Genomic DNA, 24908 nt, shown 5'->3' with positions numbered 1-24908 from the left:
GACCGTTTACTGTGCAAGTCCTGCCTTGGTTTGTCTTCCCACAATGCAACAGTTTGCATTTATTTGAATTAAAGGGTGGGTGTTCAATGATGTGGCTCTCTTCTCAGATTCAGCACCCTCTGCATTGTACTAGAACACTCGAGCAGTTCAGCGCTGGTCAGGACACAAAACCTCTGCTCGTATTATCCTGTGCACTCAGTACCCTCTGAGACTGAAAACACTGCACAAAGTACTTAGCATCAGAGACTGCAACAAACTTCCTACTTGCACAGCCCCAGTTATCACCAATGGTGAGTCATGTACAACCCCAGTATGGAAACCACCAGAACTTCCCTGCCACTGACTTCCGGTTGTGAGATGTCTCAGCTAATACCATCACACATGCCACATCAATGAGGAGGCAATTCAGTGAGGGCCAACTTAGATTCTGATATTTAGAGTACGGAAGGAATAAAATTCAGAAACATCCCATCATTCTTCCTTAAAAACTTATTTATTAGGGTTTTGCCTTGAGTTTACGTACATGTCCCGCACATTTCACAGAACCAATTCTGGTCACTGATAAACTTTGGGCACTGTGTGCAGTAAACTGTCTGTCCTGCCTGTCCATACAAAAGCTACAGAGACAATTTTGGTCATTTATTCAGCAGGGTCTCCAATTGTGTCTGTAAGGAAGCCAGCTGTGAAAGGAAGTGACAAGGTGTTACAATTTAGCAATGGTGGCAAACTATTCACAAATAAAACCGTCTGACAACAGTAGCAGTAATAGATCAAAAAAAAGCCCAACCAGACCTACTCTCCACAGCTTTAACCGTCCCCGACAGAAAAAACTAACTTTAAAAACAACAACAAAGCACAAATAAAATTCCAATTATTTTGTTCGATTATCAGAGGAGTTCCAAACATGAACAGCTCACTTTAAGCAGGGAGGGGCAGCAAAAGGCAGAGGAAAGTGGAGTGAAAAGTAAGGGAGGGATAGTGAAAGGTGGGGAGGGACATATGAAGCGGAGAGGGGCAGTGAGAGAAAGTGTGGAGGAAGAGGCAAGGGGAGAAGGAGAGATGAGGGGAAGGGGAGGTGAGGGGAAGGGTCAAGGGTGGAGAGGAATGAGAGGCAGGGGAGAGAGTGGGTGGTAAGTCTCACCTGAAGCTTTTCTTTCTCTTCCTGTTGTTTGATCTCATCAACAACGGCCTGCAGACGATTCTGGGTGAGAGACACAAGGGTGTTGATTGTGTGAAATTCTGAACACGCAGGCAACTCACAGTGGTCAAGCAGTGAGAGGTGAAAGGCAGAACAACCTATGTAAAGCCAGCAGTGAGAGGTACGGCCGGTTTCCCCAGCAATTCCCATCACCTCACAGTATTGTACTCAATGCGTGTCCAACTTAATCACGGTGCCACAGAGACGGACAAGAACAATACCCCTGTGGCATTCAGGTTGAAGTCGTGAACACTCAAGTTTCACTGTAGGCAAACCAAGCAGAGGAAGGGGGGGGGGGGGGGAAGAGAGAGAGAGAGAGAGGGAGAGAGAGAGGGAGAGAGAGAGAGAGAGAGAGAGAGGGAGAGGGAGAGGGAGAGGGAGAGGGAGAGGGAGAGGGAGAGGGAGAGGGAGAGGGAGAGGGAGAGGGAGAGGGAGAGGGAGAGGGAGAGGGAGAGGGAGAGGGAGAGGGAGAGGGAGAGGGAGAGGGAGAGGGAGAGGGAGAGGGAGAGGGAGAGGGAGAGGGAGAGGGAGAGGGAGAGGGAGAGGGAGAGGGAGAGGGAGAGAGGGAGAGGGAGAGGGAGAGGGAGAGGGAGAGGGAGAGGGAGAGGGAGAGGGAGGGAGAGAGGGAGAGAGAGAGGGAGAGAGAGAGGGAGAGAGAGAGAGAGAGAGAGGGAGAGGGAGAGAGAGAGAGAGAGAGAGAGAGAGACAGGAAAGAGAAATGAGAAAAGCAAAGAGAGAAAGGGAAGGAAAGAGAAGGAAGGAATTAATGGGGAAGGGAAAGAGGCAAGAGGTAGAGATGGAGGGAGGGAGGAAAATGGGATGGAAAGAGAGATGAGTAAGGAAGGGAAAGACAAAACCAAGAGTGCAGGTGGGGGGGAAAAGAAAGAGGGAGTGAGGGAAAGGAGAAACAAAGAGAGAGATTGAGAGGGAGAGAGAGATGGAGGGGGTTGGAAAATGAATGAAGATAGAAAGAGGGCAAGGAAAGAGATTGAGGGGCAAAGGATCTAATGGACAGACGTGAAGCTGGTGTGGACAAGTGGTGGAAGATGGCCGGCTGTTGGATGGAATGGGTAGGCAGGTGATGTTTGGAATGGAGCTGGACCATTGGGGCGACAGACATTATTGGAGTATAAAAGTTGCATTGTTTGCTGTGTAACCAAAACTATGTAGTAGCTTTGAACTTGCTATTTGCTAGAGAATGAAATCTTAAGAATGTAGAAGACAATGGTGTGTTAATGGGAGGTAGCTAAGAGATGTTTTGCTTTGAACTTGTTTGCTGTGTAACCAAAACTATGTAGTCAGCTTTGATGTAGATTATGTAGTTTGAACTTGCTATTTGCTATGCATGTACCCAATTTAGTAGGAGAATGAAATCTTAAGAATGTAGAAGACAATGGTGTGTTAATGAGAGGTAGCTAAGAGATGTAGATTAGAACATGATTAAGTCAATAGGTAGAAACAATAGTGGCAGATGTACTTGTGATACGCAACCGTAGACCGATTGGATATGCTAATGCAACTAAACCAGGAGATTGCTATAAAAAATGCTATGTACAAGGATCGATGGGCAATAGGCGACTAGCTCAATGACTGTCTCAGCTTTGATTTGCAAATTAAAGTTTAATACTTCTTGAATAATCTTCTCCGTCTCCTGGTCGTTTGTGGTGCATGAGAAACCACGACAACATCAGAAGAGATTTGGTGAAGAGGATGGGAATGTGTTCCGGTGAGAAAGCCAACTGGAGAGACTGGGGTCAACTAGTGCAGAAAATGAAGGAGCCTTGTATAGAGAAAGGAATGCTGTTAGGAGGAGAGGGAATGGGCCAAGTGTCCCAGTGAGCATAATTCTCCAACACTCACCTTCAAGGCCAGGTTCTCCACCTTCATGATCAGGTCCTCCTGTCGCTTCCTCTTCTCCTGGGTCAGCTGCAGCTTCTTCTGCAGGCTCTCAATCTCGTACCTGAACTCTGCCACTGTTGGGGAAGCAGAGAGGTTATGAGAGTTTACTGCAACCCACTCTCGCTACAAGCCCGAGACTGGAGAAAAAAAACAAGGGAACAGCTGAAAGTGAAAACACGATCACTGGACCAACCAGAAGAATGGGCCAATTATTCTCAACCAGGACAAACCTGCAGGAGGATCTACTTCACAGTTGACACTCACGTGGGCTTTACCTGGTGTGTACACTGTATTCCGTGTCAGTAACCTTCAGAGGCCACAATCCAGCTATAAGATAATGCAGCAACAGGACAAAGGCAGTGGCTGCTCTGTCAATCACATTAAAATAATACCTAATGAATAATTTGCACACTTGGTTATGAAAAAGGACAGGTTTGTAACAAGAGATGTAGCATGGTAACAGCTGACCATCAACCACCCAATCCAATTTTCTTTTCCCACATTCTCATCAACTCCCCTCCCCCAAGGTGCTCACCTACTCACCAGGAACAATTTACAGTGGCCAATTAACAGAGCAACTGGCACATCTTTGTGATGGGGAAGAAACTGAAGCACTGGGAGGGGAAGCACACGTGATCACAAGAACGTGCCAGCGCCCAAAGGTCAGGAGTGAAATGTGAAGCAATGGCTCAACCCGCTGTGTCACTGTAGGCGCACGGAGGGAAGGCAAGTGGAAGTCTGGTCAGCAGTACAGACCACTACCTTTAGCCATTTGGTTTGAATCTTCTTTTGGCTTCATTTGACCATCCCCTTCATCGTGTTTTTGCTGCGGTCGCCTGGCAAGGTCTTCCTCCAAGTCCATAATATTCAGGTCCTCATCGTCGTGACGGTCTGCTTCATCTTCATCCTCCTCACTGCTGCTGCTGATGTCATTGAAGATCTCACGTAACTCGTCTCTTTCCACTGGAAGAAAAATCAAACATGCGGAGGATTCAGCAGAGGAACTTGCCACCAATGGACTCAGACACCAGTCCACATCAAGCTCTCTCCACAAATACTCTACCTGCCGAGGTGTGTCCCTGCTTGTGCCCAGATGATCCTGGTGAAGAGCTGTCGAGGTTCGGCAGTGATCCCTGATTCTCAACTTCCTTTGTTTCATCCTCCGCTATCACTTCCCATCCTGAGAAAGACTCGAGTCAAGAAACACACACCCAGACCTGTGCTCAACATCTGACCTCAATGAAATTAGTTGGACCCTGAGGCTGCTCGATGGAGTTGATTCTCAGAGAATGTTTCCTCTTGTGATCTTGTAAAGGTGAATGACAAGATGGCAAGACTTGAGAATCTTGGATGAAGGGAGATGTTACAAATTTAATCAAAGGAGAAGCATGTTCAGGGTTTAGCAAGTTGAAATTGGACTAGGCTCTTCAGGGAAGAAAAACAGGAAGCAAGAAAGAAGTGGGAGTGAAATGTCCTTTATGATCAGGATTGAGGAGATCCAAAGGCAATTTGTACTATTATTAAGAACAGAGGGTACCTAGGGAAAAGCCCCACTCAGTGCAAGAGAGGGACTTCATTCGTGCTGTGGGTGAGATTCTTAACGAGTATTTCATATCAGTATTCACCAAGGAGAAGTACATGGATGATAGATTAGTGAGGAGATTAGCAAGGGGTATATCAAAGGCTCTAAACATAAACTAGGGAATTACAGGCCGGTGAGTCTGACATCAGTTGTAAGAAAGTTATTGGAAGGTATTCTAAGGCACCAGATATATAAGTACTTGGATAGTCATGGACTGGTTAAGGATAGTCAGCATGGCTTAGTGCATAGTAGGTCATGTCTAACTAATCTTATAGAGTATTTTGAGGAAGTTACCAGGAAAGTGGATGAAGACAAGCCAGTGGATGTTGTCTACATGAACTTTAGCAAGGCATCTGACAAGGTCCCACATGGGAGGTTAGTCAAAAAGGTTCAGTCACTTGGCATTCAAGATGAGGTAGTAAATTGGTTTAGACATTGGCTTTGTGGGAGAAGCCAGAGTGGTAGTAAATGGTTGCCTCCCTGACTGGAGGCCTGTGACTAGAGAAATGCCACAGGGATCGGTGCTGGGTCTGTTGTTGTTTGTCATCTGTATCAGCGATCTGAATGATAATGGTTAACTGGATCAGCAAAGATGCAGATGACACCAAGATTGGGGGTGTAGTGGACAGCCAGGGAGGCTATCGTGGCTTGCAGAGGGATCTGGATCAGCTGGGAAAATGGGCTGAAAAATAGCAGATGGAATTTAATGCAGGCAAGTGCGAGGTGTTGCACTTCAGTTGGACCAACTAGGATAGGTCTTACATGAATGAATGATACGGCACCGAGCAGTGGGGAAGAGCATAGGAATCTGGGAATACAGGTCCATAACTCACTGAAAGTGTTGTCACAGGAGATAGGGTCATAAAGAAAGCTTCTGCAATGTTGGCCTTCATAAATCAGAATACTGAGTACCGGAGTTGGGATGTTGAAGTTGTATAAGACATTGGTGAGGCCTAATTTGGAGTACTGTGTGCAGTTTTGGTCACCAACCTATAGGAAAGATGTACATAAGTTTGAAAGAGCAGTTTACAAGCATGTTGCCGGGACTGGAGGACCTGAGTTATAAGGACAGTTTGAATAGGCCAGGACTTTATTCCTTGGAACAGAGAAGATTGAGAGGAGATTTGATAGAGATATATAAAATTATGAGTGGTATAGATAGGGTAAATGCAAGCAGGCTTTTTTCCACTGAGGTTGGGTGGGATTACAACCGGAGGTCATGGGTTAAGGATGAAAGGTGAAAACTTTAGGGGTAACATGACAGAAACTTCATCACTCAGAGAGTCGCAAGAGTGTGGGATGAGTTGCCAGCACGTGTTGCATGCCAGCTCAGCTTCAATACTTAAAGTTTCGATAAGTAGGGATATAGAGGGCTATGGTCATGGAGTAGGCAATTTAAATGGTTTTGGCATGGACTAGATGGCCCATTTCTGTGCTGTACTTTTGTATGACTCTGTGTTCTAGATGTTGGTGTAAAGCAGGAGGTGGTGTTGGGTGTCTTGAGAAACACTAATGTCTGCATTTGCCCATATCCCTTTAAACCTGATGGGAATGTGAGGAAGCAGCAGCTGAAGCAAAGACTCAAACAGCAATGATCTAATTGAATGCTCCTCTATCTTCAGTTCTTTAAGCTTCAATAAAAGGTCTCCCACAGTAAATATCTCTGAACCTACTTTCCCTGACAGCTTGCTGCTTGTTATCCCACTGTTCCATTTTCCACACTACCGCAGTCCGTAGCCTGGACTGTCCCCAGGCTGCACCAAATACACAAATCCACTCCCCACTTGATCAGCAAGGATACGGACACTGACGGCTTCAGCATCTGTGCTCAGCAGTCGCTTCACTTCCTTCTCCACATCTGGAGACTCAATGTACTGAGAACAGAAACAGAGAGGTCACACACTTGATTTGTGACTGTCAGGAATATAACCTTTACTTTCAGTTTTGGGCCGGCATTCAACATGGGTTTTGTGCTGAACGTGCTGCCCAATAGAGAAATTCCAAAGGCTGTATACACAGTCAAAACTTCCCTCTAAACAGAAGACAAAGCATCTGTACACCCCTGTAACTCACTCATAGACCACAGAACAGAATCCAGCTGCTTCTGCGTTGCCCCATCAACCACTGGCAGATGTGACACTGGCAAGGTATAGCAACTTGAGTTAAGGTTATGCCTCAAACATATTTAAAATCTCAAGCTCTTTTCAAGATGCTAGACACAAAATCTGCAGGCAAGCTTTCGAAGAATACCAAAGGCTCGGTCAAAGACAGAAAACTTGCAAAGCATTTTAAGGAGGAGGGAGGTTTGGGGTAATCTCAGTATATCAAGGCTCTCTCACAGTAAATTTAATGATTTTTTACATGCCTGGATTGGGAATTAAAACCACGTCACTGTCTAAATAACACTGAGAATTTTAGACAGAGTCATTAGTATAAGAAATAAACTATGAGATGAACATATTCAAGGGTGGTTGGTTTTGGATCGCATGAGGATCTTCGGTTCTCTGTATCAGGCAGGGGAGTCAAGACCAAGATCAGCTCAGCCTAGGAAGAGGAAGATCAAAGGAACCTAGAGCAGGTACAGGAGAATTTAGCAGCAAACTATACATAGTGCCACCTAACTCTCCCAAGGGAAACTTTCTCCGACACTTGCCCATGTTACATCTGGAAAAAGCAATCAAGTGACACTGAGCCTTCAGAGCGGATTCTGCACATACTAAACATACAGCTCAAGCTGAAGGTTTTAAAATAGTTCAACCTCAGACTCTTACCTTCTTCTTTGCAGTTTTCCTGAACCTCCTCTTCCGGACATTTTTTAGAGGGCAAGTGACTGAAATTGAAGGATAACGGATGATTTAGAAAGCTACATTGCATTTTGACCACCTGATTCTAACTACTGGAATTGAAAATCCACCAAAATCATTGAAAAATATATTACCCTGAATTCCAAATTACTGCAACCATTCCATATTTTACTTAACACTTGTCAGTAACTGAGTTGGTTCAGCTCAATCAGTAGGGACTAAGTCCCAGAAATTAGATTTGGATTCAACAGATAGTTCCTTGGGGTTCTTTTTCAGTATTGTGGAAGTTTCAGCAAGGCAAGGGTTAAGATAATATGCAAGAAAGAATGGTTTACAGATTGTGTGCAGTATACCCAGATGAGAAAAGTCTTTATTATTCATGGTAAAGGTATTATAATAACCTTTCTCTACTATTATTGGTAGAAGTTCCTTATCCAAAATTTCAAACTCCAAAGCCTCTGAAATCTGAAATGTTTTGAACACCGACATGATGTCACAAATGTAAAATACCACCAGGCACTGGTTCCCAGGTGATGCACAGGTCTCTGCACACCAGCCAGTTCAGAGAAGTGACTTCACATATGAAGAGAAATTAATGAAAAATAGAAAAAAGCAAAAAATAAAGTTCTCAACCAGGTATTGAAAGAGTGGATTCGTCAGTGTCGGAGTGGGCATATACCGCTTAACAGTGTGCTGATCATGAAACAAGCAAAGATCTCCCACAAAAAACTGAAAATTGAAGGTAGTTGTGAATATTCAGCAGGCTGGTTGCAGAAATTTCAGAAAAAGGAAGGCATGAATTTTTTTTAAAGATCTTCTGGTGAAAAAGCATCTCCGATTACGAAGCAGCAGAGAAATGCATTGATGCGTTTGTCAAGATCATCACAGATGAAAATCTAATGCACTGTATAGCTGCATTAGTACATATGTACAATGAAGAAGTGTAAGACAGACTGCTTACCAATAGCACATAGTCAGGCTATCCCAAGCTATCTCATTATATATTCCAAAACCCAAAATCTAAAATACATCTGGCCCCAAGCAGTTCAAATAACAGGTACTTAACCTGTATTATGTCTATTATTAAATAAGGTCTTTATATTATTGACCTTTAACGCACAGAGTCTATTGGTTATTGAACTGCATTATCATAGTGTTATCGGTGATTGATTATGCAAAGGTTACCAACTGGTCAATATCTGTATTCAGCTTGTCACTTTCTATATAAAAAGTCATTTGTTTGTTCAAACTTTAGAACAGTCCGGTAGCAAGGACTGTGCACGAGCAAATAAAATGTGATTGATGACCGAGTGCAAGTTTCCAGTATTATTGTGAGCCTTTTGGCAGTCAATATTAGGATTAGTTCTGGAATTTTTCAGGAGAATGGAAAGTGTCTGGAAAATGGGAAATAATTTGGAACTAGAAACATAGAAAGCCTACAACACAATACAGGCCCTTTGGCCCACAAAGCTGTGATGAACATGTCCTTACTTTAGAAATTACCTATGATTATCCATAGCTCTCTATTTTTCTAATTGAAACAGTAACACAGGTAATGGACAGTTGAACAATGTGGCCCAGTTGGATCCCTTTTTAAGTGGTTCACCACCAGGCATACAGAACAGAGCAGCCAGTTTATTTTGATGCTGAAACTGGGTGACCTGGCTACATAGAGATAATTTTGGATTAATAATAGAAAATGGGAACAACTTCACAAAATGAGATTACCGTAGATTCCGGACTACAGAGCGCACCTGATTTTAAGCCGCTGGCTCTAATTTTAGAAATAAAATCATTTTTTTAATTGTAAAGGCCGCACCGGATTTTAGGCCGCACCGGATTTTAGGCCGCACCGGATTTTCGGCCGCAGGTGTCCCACGTTGTAATATGAGATATTTACACAGAAAGATATTACACGTGAGGATTTTTTTAACTTTTAATTAAATCCATATGGTAACAAAAACAAATACATATTGCAAATGCTTTTTTTTGAACCGTGCCCGTACGCGGCTACTTTTAAATATACGTTGCGTATACTTCTTTACTGAACAACATTCCAATATCTCCTAACGACTGGTAAAAAAATATATATATTGCAGCCTACCAGGAAAAGTTATTGATTGCCTTTAACTTAAAAGCAGAGTTCGCTCAGATCCAAAGCCGCTCGCGTAATGCGCTCCCTCCCTCCGTCCCGTTTCATCGCAAACCGGCATTTTCCCACAAGACACCGCGAAACCGGGTGTGACGTCATAGCATCCCGCGATGTAGTACAGAAAACAAATATAGTTTAAACTAACTAGGCAGCACAATGCTTCGAGTGTTTTCCATGTTGATGAGGGTGAGTACAAATGACTGATTTACAATAATTTAATTGTGAAAGTGCGCTTGATTTATCGTACAATTTCATTGGACCTCTGTGAACTACTCATCAATTTTATTGGTCTACTGTTACGAGGCAAAATGTTTACGAGGCGGCATGAAAAAAATCATGCATTAGCCGCTTCGGATTATTGGCCGCAAAGTTCAAAGCTGTTCAAAATGTGGGAAAAAAGTAGCGGCTTAAAATCCGGAATCTACGGTAGTTATAGCGTCAAAGAGAGATGCAAAATGAAAACAGACCCTTCAGCCCATCTAATCCAAACTGACCATTAACCATCATTTTTTAAATCCAATATTATTCCCTTTCAGGACCTCATGGTGCAAGGGTAGCATGTCTGCCTCAGGCTGGATGTTTAAGTCTTCTGGGGTGTCAGGAGAGCGCAGGGGCTAGTGCAACGCCATTACAGTTCGGGAATTTGTTGTATGGAATTCAATTCTGATGTCCTCTATAAGCAAGTACGTACGTTCCATCCTGTGTGTACGAGGGTTTCCTCCAAGTGCTCCAGTTTCCTCCCACAGTCCAGCTAGTACTGTAGATGTCGGATTATAAGCCGCTACTTTTTTCCCACATTTTGAACAGCTTTGAACACTGCGGCCTTTACTACGATGCGGCTAATGCATGATTTTTTTTTCATGCCGCCAAAAACATTTTGCCTCGTAACAGTAGACCAATAAAATTGATGAGTAGTTCACAGAGGTCCAATGAAATTGTACGATAAATCAAGCGCACTTTCACAATTAAATTATTGTAAATCAGTCATTTGTACTCACCCTCATCAACATGGAAAACACTCGAAGAAAAGCATTGTGCTGCCTTTATGGCAGTTATTTAGTTTATAATATTTTCGCTTAGTATTTTCTAGTTAAAGTTAGAAGTGTTTTAACTGTATTTGTTTTCTGTACTACATCGTGGGATGCTATGACGTCACACCCGGTTTCGCCGCGTCTTGTGGGAAAAATACCGGTTTGCGATAAACGGGAAGGTGGGGGCGAGCGCATTACGCGAGCGGCATTAGATCTGAGCGAACGCTGCTTTTAAGTTAAAGGCGATCAATAACTTTTCCTGGTAGGCTGCAGTATATATATTTTTTACCAGTCGTTAGGAGATATTGGAATGTTGTTCAGTAAAAAAGTATACGCAACGTATATTTAAAAGTAGCCGCGTTACAGGCACGGTTCGAAAAAAAGCATTTGCAATATGTATTTGTTTATGTTACCATATGGATTTAATTAAAGTTAAAAAATCCTCACATGTAATATCTTTCTGTGTAAATATCTCATATTACAACGTGGGACACCTGCGGCCGAAAATCCGGTGCGGCCTAAAATCCGGTGCGGCTTGTAAAAGTACAAAATTGATTTTCTTTCTAAAATTAGAGCCAGCGGCTTTTAATCAGGTGCGCTCTGTAGTGCGAAATCTACGGTAGGTTAATTGCTCATTGTAAATTGTCTTGTAATTTGGTGGGTTGTTGGGCAGCAGGGTTCAAAGAGCTCAAAGGGCCTATTCTGAGCTGTACATCTAAATAAAATAGATAACTAAATGTTCATCATATTCCAATTAACTTTCTACACTTTCCACCATGGATCTGCACAGGGGTGGGGGGGTGGCGGGGTGCAATTTACAGCAGTTAATTAAACACCCAATTCACACATCGTTGGGCTGTGGGAGGACACCCAAGCACCCGGAGGAAACCCATGCTGTCTCAGGCAGAGTATTCCAACTCCACACATACTCAGCACCTGAGGGCAATATTCAGCTTTGGATTCTGGGGCTACGAGACAGTGCCTTGACCTATGATGCCACCGTACAGTGTCAATAGTTTGGGATTGATAGAGCTCAGGAACACCGAAGTAGTGAGATTAGTTTTCAGTACGTGTCTCTATGAGTTAAGGAGCAGAGCAATGATGTACTGGCAGGGTTGTGTGTGGGAGGCAGGATCAACTTGTAATTAGCATAATTAAAACTGAAAATGCTGTTTTCATTTACTCAGCAGGATCAGCAGCATCGTTGGAAAGAAAATAAGTGAAGGGTATACGTCTGGGACCCTACATTAGGGCTGTGACTGGTGTGGTCTGCAATTACTTTTGGACTGATTTTAGTCTACACTGAGAGTGTAGTAGTCTGTTTAGCTTGGGAGCCTCACAAAATAATGTGGGCTGTGGGATTGGTACAGAACTATAGGAAGGAGTGAGGAATTAAGCTTGGGTTTACACCAGCCAAGAACTAACACACCAGTGATGGACGCAATGGCTTCCTCAGCACTGAGGACACCTTCAAAAGCCGGTGCCTCAAAAACACAGCATTAAGGACCTCCATCACCCAGGACATGCCCTCTTCTCATTGCTACCATCAAGGAGGAGGTACAGGAACCTGAAGATGCACACTTCTTTCCCTCCACCATCAGATTTCTGAATGGACTATGAACCTACTTATGTAATTTAATGTTTATATCTATTTCTTATTGCAATTTATAGTTTGTATTATTATGTATTGCAATGTACTGCTACCATAAAACAACAAATTTCACAACATATGCCAATGATACGAAGCCTGATTCAGATTCAGATTCATTCTGTACTATTAAATCATAGATCACAGAATTATTATGGCACTGAATATCACTTACAGGCATTTTATCAGAACAACCCAATGAGAAACACTGCTAATTTGTTTTACTGCCAATCACTGTGGTTTACTTCTCTTGAAAAAATATCATTCCATTTCAACTCGGAGAACCGCATGAAAACAGTTTCCACTGTCCTTTAGACAATAGACAATAGGTGCAGAAGTAGACCATTCAGCCCTTCGAGCCTGCACCGCCATTCTGAGATCATGGCTGATCATCTACTATCAATACCCGGTTCCTGCCTTGTCCCCATATCCCTTGATTCCCCTATCCATAAGATACCTATCTAGCTCCAGTGATTTCTAGATCATAACTGCTTTCTGCAGCTCTCTTTGGCTCATCAATTTAACCACTGCCTTTGGATCCTGACTTTTGCCCAACTGGAAATGTTTGTTCATATGCAATCATGTAAAGTTCTATTTAAATTTGAACACTTTTCTCAATTCCTTCCTCACCCTTCTCTCAAGACAGCAAATCCCAACTTTTTTTTGCAGACCTACATGCCTCACCCTCTCAATGTTCCAGCTCCTTCTCTTGAACATTCATATCCATCCTGAAGAATGGTGACCAAAAATGGACACAGATCTCCACTTCTGACCAAATATTACTTCAGTGTACAAACATAACCTCCAGCTTTCTGCCCCCTGTCCTTAATGCAGACCTCATTGTTTTAATAACCTGTTCCAGAACCTCAAAGAAGATACAAAAGATGGTACAGCTTTCAAAGATAAACATTCAGTTTTCTGCACACTCTTAACAGCCTTTATATCAGGTGTTAATTTCATCTGCCCTTCTCATCAGCTCATCTTTGTCCCTTTGAAGTCTGTGATTTTAATCTGCAGTATTTAGCACATTCTGAGTTATCTGCAAACTTTAAAATCACCCTGTACTTCTAAGGCCAACTCATAAATAAATAAATAAATAAAATAGAGAAAAGATTCTTAGAGATAGGATCTATAGGCATTTAGAGAATCATGGACTGATCAGGGACAGTCAGCATGGCTTTGTGAAGGGCAGATCATGCCTAACTAGCCTGATAGAGTTCTTTGAGGAGGTGATCAGGCATATAGATGAGGGTAGTGTAGTGGATGTGATCTACATGGATTTTAGTAAGGCATTTGACAAGGTTCCACATGGTAGGCTTATTCAGGAAGTCAGAAGGCATGGGATCCAGGGAAGTTTGGCCAGGTGGATTCAGAATTGGCTTGCCTGCAGAAGGCAGAGGGTCGTGGTGGAGGGAGTACATTCAGATTGGAGGGTTGTGACTAGTGGTGACCCACAAGGATCTGTTCTGGGACCTCTACTTTTTGTGATTTTTATTAACGACCTGGACGTGGGGGTAGAAGGGTGGGTTGGCAAGTTTGCAGCCGACACAAAGGTTGGTGGTGTTGTAGATAGTGTAGAGGATTGTCAAAGATTGCAGAGAGACATTGATAGGATGCAGAAGTGGGCTGAGAAGTGGCAGATGGAGTTCAACCCAGAGAAGTGTGAGGTGGTACACTTTAGAAGGACAAACAACAAGGCAGAGTACAAAGTAAATGGCAGGATACTTGGTAGTGTGGAGGAGCAGAGGGATCTGGGGGTACATGTTCACAGATCCCTGAAAGTTGCCTCACAGGTAGATAGGGTAGTTAAGAAAGCTTATAGGGTGTTAGCTTTCATAAATCGAGGGATAGAGTTTAAGAGACGCAATGTAATGATGCAGCTCTATAAAACTCTAGTTAAGCCACACTTGGAGTACTGTGTCCAGTTCTGGTCGCCTCACTATAGAAGGATGTGGAAGCAATGGAAAGGGTACAGAGGAGATTTACCAGGATGCTGCCTGGTTTAGAGAGTATGGATTATGATCAGAGATTAAGGGAGCTAGGGCTTTACTCTTTGGAGAGAAGGAGGATGAGAGGAGATATGATAAAGGTGTACAAGATATTAAGAGGAATAGACAGAGTGGACAGCCAGCGCCTCTTTCCCAGGGCCACTGCTTATTACAAGAGGACATGGCTTTAAGGTAAGGGGAGAGAAGTTCAAGGGGGATATTAGAGGAAGGTTTTCCACTCAGAGAGTGGTTGGTGTGTGGAATGCACTGCCTGAGTCAGTGGTGGAGACAGATACACTAGTGAAGTTTAAGAGTCTACTAGACAGGTATATGGAGGAATTTAAGATGGGGGGTTATATGGGAGGCAGGGTTTGAGGGTCGGCACAACACTGTGGGCCAAAGGGCCTGCAATGTGCTGTACTATTCTATGTTCTAAAAGCAGTGGTCAACCATCACCCGGACACTGTCCCTTCTCCATCTGCTAAAATAAACACTGTTTTCTACTTCCTGCTCTTTGGCCAATTTTCTACCCACAGGATTTAACTTTGCTGATGAGCCTTCTGAGAATCAATATTCAAACAACATTGCCATTACTAATTCTCTAAGCCAATCCTTGTGGGCAGCAACGTAACGTCTCTAGTCCCATTACGCTGAGTACTGGCACTCCCCAGGGCTGGGTGCTCAGCCCGCTGCTGTTCACACTGCTGACACAGGATTCAGCTCAAACCGAGTCATCAGGATTGCAGATGACACAACAGTGGTAGGCTTCATCAACAATGATGATGAGTTGGAGTGTAGAGAGTAAGTGGAATGCCGATTGGATTGGTGTGAGAAGAACAACTCCCAAGTCTGAATGTGGAGAAGACCAAGGAAATCAGGAAGGTACAGATGAACCAACCCCTTCTGCAAATGCATGGTTCCTACATAGAGAGAGTTAAGTACACCAAGTTCCTGGTAGTTCACAGTGGATGACCTCACCTGGTCTCTCAATATAACTTCCCTGAACAAGAAGGCACAGCAGTGCCTCCACTTCCTAAGGAGATTGAGGCAAGCAAGGCTCCGCACCTCCATCTTAACTGAATTTTACAGGAGCGCCATTACCCACTCTGACAAGCTGTATCTCCATTTGGTATAGGAGCATCCAAGCATTGGACTGGAGTTCCCTTCAAAGGATTGTGAAATGGCTCAGAGGATCATAGGGGTCTCCTTACAATCCGTTGGGGACATTTATCAGGAGCGTTGCACACACTAGGCCTTTGGTATTATCAAGGATCCCACCCATTCATCCAGCATCTTTGACTTTCTACCATCAGGCAGGAGACTCCAATGAATAAAAACATTGGGAAACAGCTTCTCCATCTACAAGGGCAGCTACTATGAACAAATGGACAGAGTAGCCACGGGATCACCCTTGTCACTGGCTATTGCTAACTTCTACATGGAGGAGTTCGAGGAGAGGGTGCTGAGTTCATCGCCCTGACACCCCAAATGCTTCTTCAGATATGTTGATGACACCGTCATAATATGGCCTCATGGACTCCAGGCACTCCAACAGTTCCACGGCCATCTGAACAGTATACATCCAAACATTCAATTTACAATGATGATGGAGAAGAATAGTTGCCTCCCCTTCCTGGACATTCTAATACGTTGAGAATCAGATGGTAACCTCAGACATGGGGTCTATTGGAAACCCAATCACACGGACTTGTATCTCAACAATAACAGCCACCATCATGCCTCCCAACGTTGAGCGGTTCTTCCTACTTTGATTAACCGTGCAAAAACTATTTTGGACCTAGAGAGTCTCCCAGGGGAAGTAAGATGATTATACACGACATTCCTACGGAATGGCTACATGGTGAAGGAAATCAATTGGGTCCTTAAAAGGGCCGACGGAAAAACCAAGAAACCCAACAATGAGGAGGAACCCATCACTACCGCCTGTCTTCCCTATACTTCCATGGCTTCTGGAAGGATTGCCAGGATCCTGAATAGTGGATTAATACCGTCAACAAATTCGCAAGGAAGCTCAAACCACAGCTTATGTGGGTCAAAGACGACCTGGGATTCAGGCTGGCTGGCGTGTACTGGATTCCCTGTAAATGCGGAGCAGTGTATATCAGCCAGATGGATGCACGGTGGAAATCCGCATCAAGGAATACAGCAAGTGTGTCCATTTGGGTTACCCAGAGAAATCGGCAGTGGCCATAGGATTGACTTTGACAGCACATAGCTATGGTGCCAAGCCAATGGCTTTAGGACCTCGTGGTTATGGAAACCGTTGACAAAAAACTAGAGGAAAAGAATTTTAATAAAGACAAAGGTCTCGCTCTAAGAAAGAACTGGAATTCAATTGCAAACAAGGTGAGAGAGAGGAAACCTGATGGGTGAGGACTAACCAATCAGGAGGGACTGTCTATGAGGGTATAAATACCACCAGACTAGACATGCCCAGGCATCATCTCTGACGAAGGTGACTGAGTTTGTCATCGAAATGTCGATTAAAATTGATATCTGTACCTGGCTGGAAGCCTGAGAAGAGTTTATTTGTCATATACGCTGGGAAAGCACTAAGTGCTTTTTCACTTATTTCCCTAAGTTATTGTATGTTACGTGTTTTACACCCTGGTCCAGAGAAATGTTGACTCATTTGATGGCATACATGCATATAGTTAAATGACAAGAAACTTGACTTGACTAATCAGGTAGAAACTCACATTGGTTAAGCACAATTTACCTTTAACAGATCTATGCTGTATCCCTTTGCTTTAATGCACAGTTTTCCCAAATGATCATTAATAATTATGATACAGGAGGATATTCAGACCACAACATCTGTTCTGGTTGATAAAGAGCTGCCTGACCTCACCCCATCTTCCAGTACTGGGTCCAAGGTCCTGCAGTTTATGATTCTTGGGTACTGTGTAATTGTGATACACCTATTCAGGCAGCAGGTTCCAGACATCACCATCCGCTACATGACAACATTTTTCTTTAACGCTCCTCTAATCCTTCTACCAATTGCTCTATATCTCTGCCGCTGGCTTTTGACCTATCAGCTGAGGGAAACAGGTCACTTCTACTTGCACTCCTGGGTGTCTCAGTTAATTTTCCCTTCTGCTTCCGCTGTTACAAAGAAAACAACCCTAAGTTATTCAAATATTCCATATGCAAATCATTTCCAACCCTAGCAACATCCTCACAAACATCCACTGTGCTCTTTTTCTACTCTCTTGGGAGATTTCTCAACACCACGGTTCACCTGGGTGACCTGGAGCTCTTGGGATAATCCTTGGATCAAACTGTGCACAAGACAATATTTGCAAATTTCCTCCCCTCTGAGGAACACAGGATGCTTTGACAATTCTTCACTTTCTAGCCTTCCTTTAGCAACCCGTGAGATTGCCTATCCAGACTGAGCTATTTATCTGCTGTGCTACCACACAGCGTCTCATTCTGTTTTACCCTGCACTCTCTCTGCTGAGCATCGTTTTCAATAACCCAGCCTTTCATGCCTCCTCTCCTTAATGACCACTTGTGGTTTGAATAGCTAACGTTAAACTCTCTGATTCTCTGCTCCAGTAAAGTTTCAATCTGGAAGCTCGTTCCATTACATCGGCCGCATGTTCTCCAGTCACTGCATGGGCTTCCCCTGGGTGCCTGGGTTTCTCCCACATTCCAAAAACGTGCAGGTTGGTATGTTAATTGGCCACTGTAAATTGTCCCTAGCGTGTAGGTGAGTATGAGAATCTTGGGGGGCAGGGGGGTGATTTGGAAATACATCATGGAATAGGTCTTCTGGCTCTTGGAGTTGTACTATCCAAGCAACTCCCATCGAACCCCAATTAACCATAGCTGAGTGGCAGGACAATATATAGTGACCAATTACCCTGTGCTTTTGGAGCGTGGGAGGAAACCACAGCAGCTGGAAAAAAGCACGCATTCCATTCGGTTCTTATTCCTTACAGATGGCGTTGGGATTGAGCTCCAAACTCCAGCGCCTCATATTGATGGGAATATGAGAAGAATAAAAAAAGAAACGATGACTACTGTAGAATTAGTGTAAATGGAAGGCCGATGGTCAGCAGAGACTGTGGGCTGGAGCTCTATATAACTGTGACATAATTGTACTGAGAGCTGGCAGAAACTTTATGGGATGAATGAGTTCCTTCTACCCTCAGAACTGTTATCTTCAAAAAAATATTGCATTCTAACCCTGGGAGCTTGCCACATTTCAACTGCAGGAACTTAGATAAGCTCAAGAGATTTGTAACAGTGACTGCATAGCCCAGTTAATAGCTTCCATCTGTAGCTCTATTTGTACAACTCTTCACTCTTTGACAGAAACTTGAACGAGTGTAATCTGTCCCCAACGGGTTGCTACAAGTTATGAACTCTAATTTCAAACCTGCACCTCTTACATTGGAGACATCTGGAGCTCATGAGCCAGATTTTCTTCACAACTTCTCTCTCAACATCCCAACCGTCCATATTCCTTCAAATGGTCCATTTGAGGCTATGAAGACTGCCCCTGGCTGCTGTGCTAATATAATGGACTGATACTGAGGCTTTGGGTCAGATCCAAAGACTCATTGTGGCTCGGGACGTTGTTGCTCACTTTTATCATTTGCATGATTTGTGTTTTAGTTTCCCCTTTCTCTGTGCATCAGGTGTTGGTCTTTATTTTTTTTTAATTGGGTTCTTCCGGGTTTCTTGCTTTGTGGCTGCATGTAAGCAAACAAATCTCAAGGTTGTATAATTTATACTTTCTTGATAATAAATAAATGTAGTTTGTACCTTTCTAGAAAGTATTGACAATCAGACTATTTGAGGCATGTCCATACCAATAAAATCCTTATGGAAGTCAGTGCACAACGGTTAGGAGCTTAACCATCTGGGTGAGTTTGCTCCCTGGCTAGAAATGTCAAGGCTCACCATCAGGTTGCGCTGCTACAGTCTGTCATACTTTGGAGACTCACTGCTATGATTCCACAGGAACTTCTTCTCCTTGTCTTTGTCTTTCTTCTTGTTCTTGGGATCCACTGGTACAGGCTCCTCCTGTGGAGGGTACAACTCCCCGTCTGTGGTGCACACCAGCATCTGGAATGGTGGAGGTAGAACACAAAAAATGCAACTGAATCTTTTGTTCCAAAATCCAGTCAGCCCTCCTCTCACCTCAGACCTGTCAACACACATCCTTCCTCCATGTCCCAAGGACCAATAAATGGAATCCATACAAGAGCCCTGAAGACTACTTACTGCTGCCCTCCGCACTCACCACTCCAATGGGGAACGTTTTGCCCTTCAGTTACTGGGATTAGTTATTACTACCACTTCAAATCAATATTCAGAGTAAGATCCCCAGAAAATATAAGGCCACTCGGCCACTCAAGCATTCCCCACCATTCAATATGATCATGGCGTATCAGTGCTGACTTCATCTCCTCTTCTGTGCCAGTTCTCCATAACCCCCCCATTCCTCAATCCCTCAAATATTTATCCATCTCCAGCAATGATCCAGCCCTCGCCACCCAATAGGGGCAGAGAATTCCAGAGATTCACCATCCTTGAAGAGAAGAGATTTCCATGCACCTCTGTTTTAAGTGACAGGACTTACCGTGCAATTACATTCTCTCATTCAAGCTGTAGATAGAAAAGAAGCCCAGCTCACAGGCGTAGAGCCGAAAGCAGTTTTATCTTAGAGCGTTGGGGCCAACACAATCTCAACATCTTGTCCAATTCAGAAAGCATGAAATAAACAAGAGGATCTGCACACCTGACAGATATCTGCAGTCTTATAGAAAGTCTTCTTATCGATGGTCTTCAGTGACTCAATGATACAGGGCAAATCAACCAGCCGAGAAGCCAAGGGCTGTTTGTCCACTCGCACAATGCCATGTCGACCATCCGCTGTGAAAGATGGCAAAGAAACCTTGTCAGCTGGTCACTTCACCGCATACCTTCCTCACCCAACGGCAGCTGCCATGTGAGGCATCTGTCCATAGAGAAACAATCTTAATTGTGAGCAGAGGCAACTGAGACAACAAAATTTGCATTGCAAAGTTGTGTTCAATATTAACATTGGGTCTTAATGGAACAGGGAATGGTTTGCACATTGACACTGATGCTCAAATATAACCCTAACAGAAAGTTGGGTGAAGTTTGGAAAGAAATTGGGATAAGGATTAAAAAACACCATGTCATATTTTGGCACTGTCTTTCCCCAGAAGAAATTTAAAGTTTATGAGAAGTTTTCAGCCTTGGCATTAACACCATAGAGCTCAAGCCGGGCCAGTTTCGCTCGTGGCAACAGAGTCAACATTGCAAACACAAGAAAATCTGCTGATGCTGGAAACTGAAAGCGACACACACAAAATGCTCAGCAGGCCAGGCAGCATCAACATAGGGGAATAACCAGTCGACATTTCGGACTGAGACTCTTCTTCAGGATTGGAAAGGAAGGGGGAAGATGCCACAATAAAAAGGTGGGGGGGAGGGGAAGGAGGTTAGCTGGAAGGTGACAGGTGAAGTCAGGTGGGTGGGAAAGGTGAAGGGCTGGAGAAGAATGAATCTGATAGGAGAAAGAGCAGGAGGAGCAGACCGGGAGGAAAGTAATGAGCAGGTGAAGAGGTAAAAGGCCAGACTAGGGAAAAGAAGTAAAAGAGAAGGAGAGGGAAAAGAATGTTTACCAGAAGGAGAATTTGATATTCATGCCATTAGGTAGCAGGCTACCCAGAGTGAATATAAGGTGTTGCTCCTCCACCCTGAGGGTGGCTGCATTGTGGCACAAGAGGAGGCCCTGACCACGTGTCAGAACGGAAATGGGAGTAAGAATTAAAATGTTCCACCACCGGGAGGTTCTACTCCTGGCAGATGGAGAGGAGGTGCTTGATGAAGCAGTCCCCCAATTTACGACAGGTCTCACCAATGTAGAGGAGGCTGCACTGGGAGCACTGGACACAACAGACAACCCCAGCAGATTCACAGGTGAAGTGTTGCCTCACCGGGAAGGACTGTTTGGGGCCCTGAATGGAGGTGAGGGAGGAGGTGAATGGATAGGTGAGGCACTTTGGCTGCTTACAGGGACAAGCACTGGGAGGGAGATTAGTGGGAGGGACGAATAGACAAGGGAATCGCAGATGGAGCAATCTCTGCACAACGTGAACGGGGGGCTGGGAAAGATAAATGTACATTTAGGGGTAGGATCCCTTTGGAGATGGCAGAAGTTGCTGAGAATGGTGTTTGGATGGGGCGGTTCATGGCGTGGTAGGTAAGGATGAGAGGAACTCTATCACTGTTAAGGTGGCGGGAAGATGGGGTGAGTGAGGAGCTCAAATGAGGCTCACATACATGAGATGTGAGGTGTCAGGCATCCCTAAAAGGATAGTGTCCTGCCTTTCTCGTACTATTTTCATAAGTGTGTGTAGGATTTACATATCTGACAACCACACACACTGTGGGCTGAGGGAACCTTTACGGTTTCAGCACTCTGAGCCACTGATTTAAATTTGACGAAGCACTGAATACAATTATGATATACATCAAGAATCTTACCAGGGTGTGGGGGAGTTCCTGGAAACAGTCTCTGTAGCCTTGTTATAATCTTGGTGGGAAGCCTAGTTACTCATCTATCAGATTCGTGTCAATCACAAGACCAGTGGAGAACGTCATGAAGATGACTCCTTCACACCACGAATAACTAACCCACATTATAGAGGCTTTAATATAATGATAAATAATACCTTTAACGTCGGGGTTATTGAATGCTGAGATGTTCTGTTAATGAGACAGATGGAGTAACCAATCAGTTGCACAAAGATAGCCATGGAAGCAACAATTGGCAATACGCTACCAGGGCTTCAGTCTACATTCCCGTCCTGAATCATAAACCTTGCGAGTCTGTCACCGTCAGCTTGGAAGATCATAGCCAGATGGATTTGCTGTGCAGTCACCATCTAGGGCTTACACTTTAGGGACATAAACTAGGAAAGAAAGGTGGATCATTACTTAACTGAGAGGTAAAGTTCAGAGGGATCTAGGTGTCAGTGTGTATGATTGCAAAGGTTACCGGGTAGATCTGACAGATAGTGAAGGTGGCATACTGCATTCTGGCCTTTATTGCAAAGGGGTTGGTGTTTAAGAATAGGGAGGTTTTGTTAGAACTGTACAGGGTGCTGGTGAGGCCACACCTGGACTACTGTGCATAGTTTTGGTCTCCTTACAAAACAGACCACTAACATTAGAATCAAAAGATTTACCAAACTAACTCAAGGGGTGAAAGAGTGGTCCTATTGAGAGTTTAGAAGAATCATTTAAACATAAAAGCTCCCATGGGGGCTTGACAGGGTAAAGGTTGAGAAGTTTTCATTAGTGAGAATGATGAACAAGAGACATAACTACAGGATAAGGGTCAAGCATTCAAAATTGTTGTACATAGAAATCTCTGAGGATACTGAACCTCTAGAATTCTTTGCACCCAAGGCTGGTGGAGATTGATTGCCAGATATATTTAAGGTGGAGATAGATAAATATTTGAAAGATAGAGAAATTGAGTGCTATGGGGAACTGGTACAGAAGGGGAGTTGAGGCTATGATCATGCTCAATGATGGGCAATCTTGAGGGGCTGAATGGCCTCCTCTTGCTCCCATTTTCTTGTGTTTTGTCTCTTCCCAACACAAAACCAACATCAGAGGGGCAGCTGCAACATTGGTTGATGCCGAAGTGGAGAGAAGTAGACTTTTTACCCCAGATCATTACACATGGCCTTGTACAGGTCTGATGGGACTCAGTAAAACTCAAACTCGTTTAAGCTCAGACACTGGGTCGAAGTACTCACGGTGCAGTTCAATGGTCAGTCGATCCCGCAGGTTCACATTCCCAGATTGCACTGCTCTCCGCACAGTGGCTGCAAATTCCTGTGGAGAAATAAGACCAACTCTAAAGTTTACCGGGCAGTCCTCGGCCCCTCAGTCCTCCAACCCTTCAGCCCCTTCCAGAATTACCCATCTCACTTGGACTGCAACAAAAATCACATTACATGGAAGGCAACCGTCTCCTTTGTACAAACATTAGCTTGGCACTCGAGTGTAGGAGGTTCAATAGGCACAGGATGCAAACAGCAAATGGCTTGATGAGGAATGCTAAGAGCACTAAGAAACTCTGATGAATAGACAGAACTTGGAGCCTGTCCATAGTTCCCTGAAGGGAGCAACACAGGTTGATAGGGTTATCAAGTCAAAGTCATACAGCACGGAAACAGGCTCTTCAGCCCATTTGGTTCATGTCAACTGACATCCCTCATCCAAACTGGGTCCATTTGCCCATAACCTTCCTAACCTTTCTAATCCACATACCTGGCCATCTTTTAAAAATTGTTATTGTACCTGCCTCAGACTCTTCCTCTGGTAGCTTTTTCTACACAGATTCCACACTTTGTGTAAATAAAAATGTTGCCCATTAAGTTCTTATTTAAATCTTTGCCCTCTCACCTTAAACTACTTCTCTCTCAGGTTGATAGGGTGAAGAAGGTGTGTGATATAATTGCTTCCCTCAATCTCGACGTAAGATATAAAAGATCGGACATTATTCTACAACATACAAAAAAACTGGTCAGGCCCCACTTGTGCGATCCTGCTATATACGAGGCACTTAGGAAGGGTGTGATTGTGCTGGAGAGAGTGCAGAGGAGATTCAGCAGGATGTTGTCTGGATTGGAGGATGAAGTAAGCTGGACATTAAGCAAAGGGGGTTGGAAGGGTGATCTGTCAGAAGTATACAAGATTACAAGATGGTCAGTATTTTAACTCCCATGGAAGAGATATCAAAAACAAAAGGGCATAGGTTTCAAGTGAGGGAATCAGAGGAATAAGTTTTTCTCACAGAGTAATTGATATCTAGAATGTGCTGTTAGGAGATGATAAAAATCAAATACAGTCACTATGTGTAAGGCATTTAGACAGACACTTAAATAGACAGTGCACAGAAAGACAAATGGGATTGTGTGGGCAAACAGGATTAATGTAGTCAGGCCAAAGGTCAGCACGGACAAGCTGCTGGAGGTCCAGCTGAAGGGACTCGGCCTGAAACGTTGACTGTACTTTTTTCCATGGATGCTGCCTGGCCTGCTGAGTTCCTCCAGCATTTTGCGAGTGGTTGCTGGGATTTCCAGCACCTGCGGATTTTCTCTCGTTTGTGGTGTGGATGTGGTGGTCTGAAGGTCCTGTTTCCGTGCTGTACAATCCTATGACTATAAAGAACAGTTTTGTGTTTGGAAGCGTGGTGTAGTAGCAATTCCAAGGGTCTGTACTGGGAACTCAGTTTTACAATACATTTACAGTATAGAAAGGAAGAGAAACATCTTCAAGTCTTACTGATGGCCCACAGGATACTGACACTGGGGGAGTTCAGGGACGGTAATGCCTCTGAACATCAACGATAGGTAGTTATTCCCTCTCACTGGAGCTGATCACTGCTCGAGACGTACACAGCATGAAAATGACATGCCCTTTACCAGTCAATGTCTGAACGTTGCCTAGGTCTTGCTCTATGTAGGCACAGGCTACTTCGTTTGCAGAGGAGTTCTGAATGATATAATCATCGGGT

At 43.9% G+C, this 24908-nt stretch overlaps 1 protein-coding gene across 1 annotated transcript in view; it reads right to left on the bottom strand.

Moving 5' to 3' along the window:
- Positions 1-474: 474 nt before the first annotated feature.
- Positions 475-24908, bottom strand: part of taf7 (TAF7 RNA polymerase II, TATA box binding protein (TBP)-associated factor) — a 29293-nt gene continuing 4859 nt past the window's right edge. Inside the window, exons 3-12 of the mRNA XM_073058524.1 lie at positions 23143-23221; positions 20082-20215; positions 19285-19405; positions 7451-7509; positions 6481-6553; positions 4161-4277; positions 3860-4060; positions 3059-3171; positions 1142-1201; positions 475-680 (exon numbers count right to left, since the gene is read on the bottom strand). Coding sequence (XP_072914625.1) covers positions 636-680; positions 1142-1201; positions 3059-3171; positions 3860-4060; positions 4161-4277; positions 6481-6553; positions 7451-7509; positions 19285-19405; positions 20082-20215; positions 23143-23221 — 1002 coding nt within the window. The 3' untranslated portion in view covers positions 475-635. The remainder of the gene's footprint in view (positions 681-1141; positions 1202-3058; positions 3172-3859; positions 4061-4160; positions 4278-6480; positions 6554-7450; positions 7510-19284; positions 19406-20081; positions 20216-23142; positions 23222-24908) is intronic.

The sequence above is a fragment of the Hemitrygon akajei genome, chromosome 10 (genome assembly GCF_048418815.1).
Source record: "Hemitrygon akajei chromosome 10, sHemAka1.3, whole genome shotgun sequence".
Taxonomy (NCBI): Eukaryota; Metazoa; Chordata; class Chondrichthyes; order Myliobatiformes; family Dasyatidae; genus Hemitrygon; species Hemitrygon akajei.
Note: the sequence above shows the minus strand (reverse complement) of the source record. Positions and strands in the feature narration are given on the sequence as shown.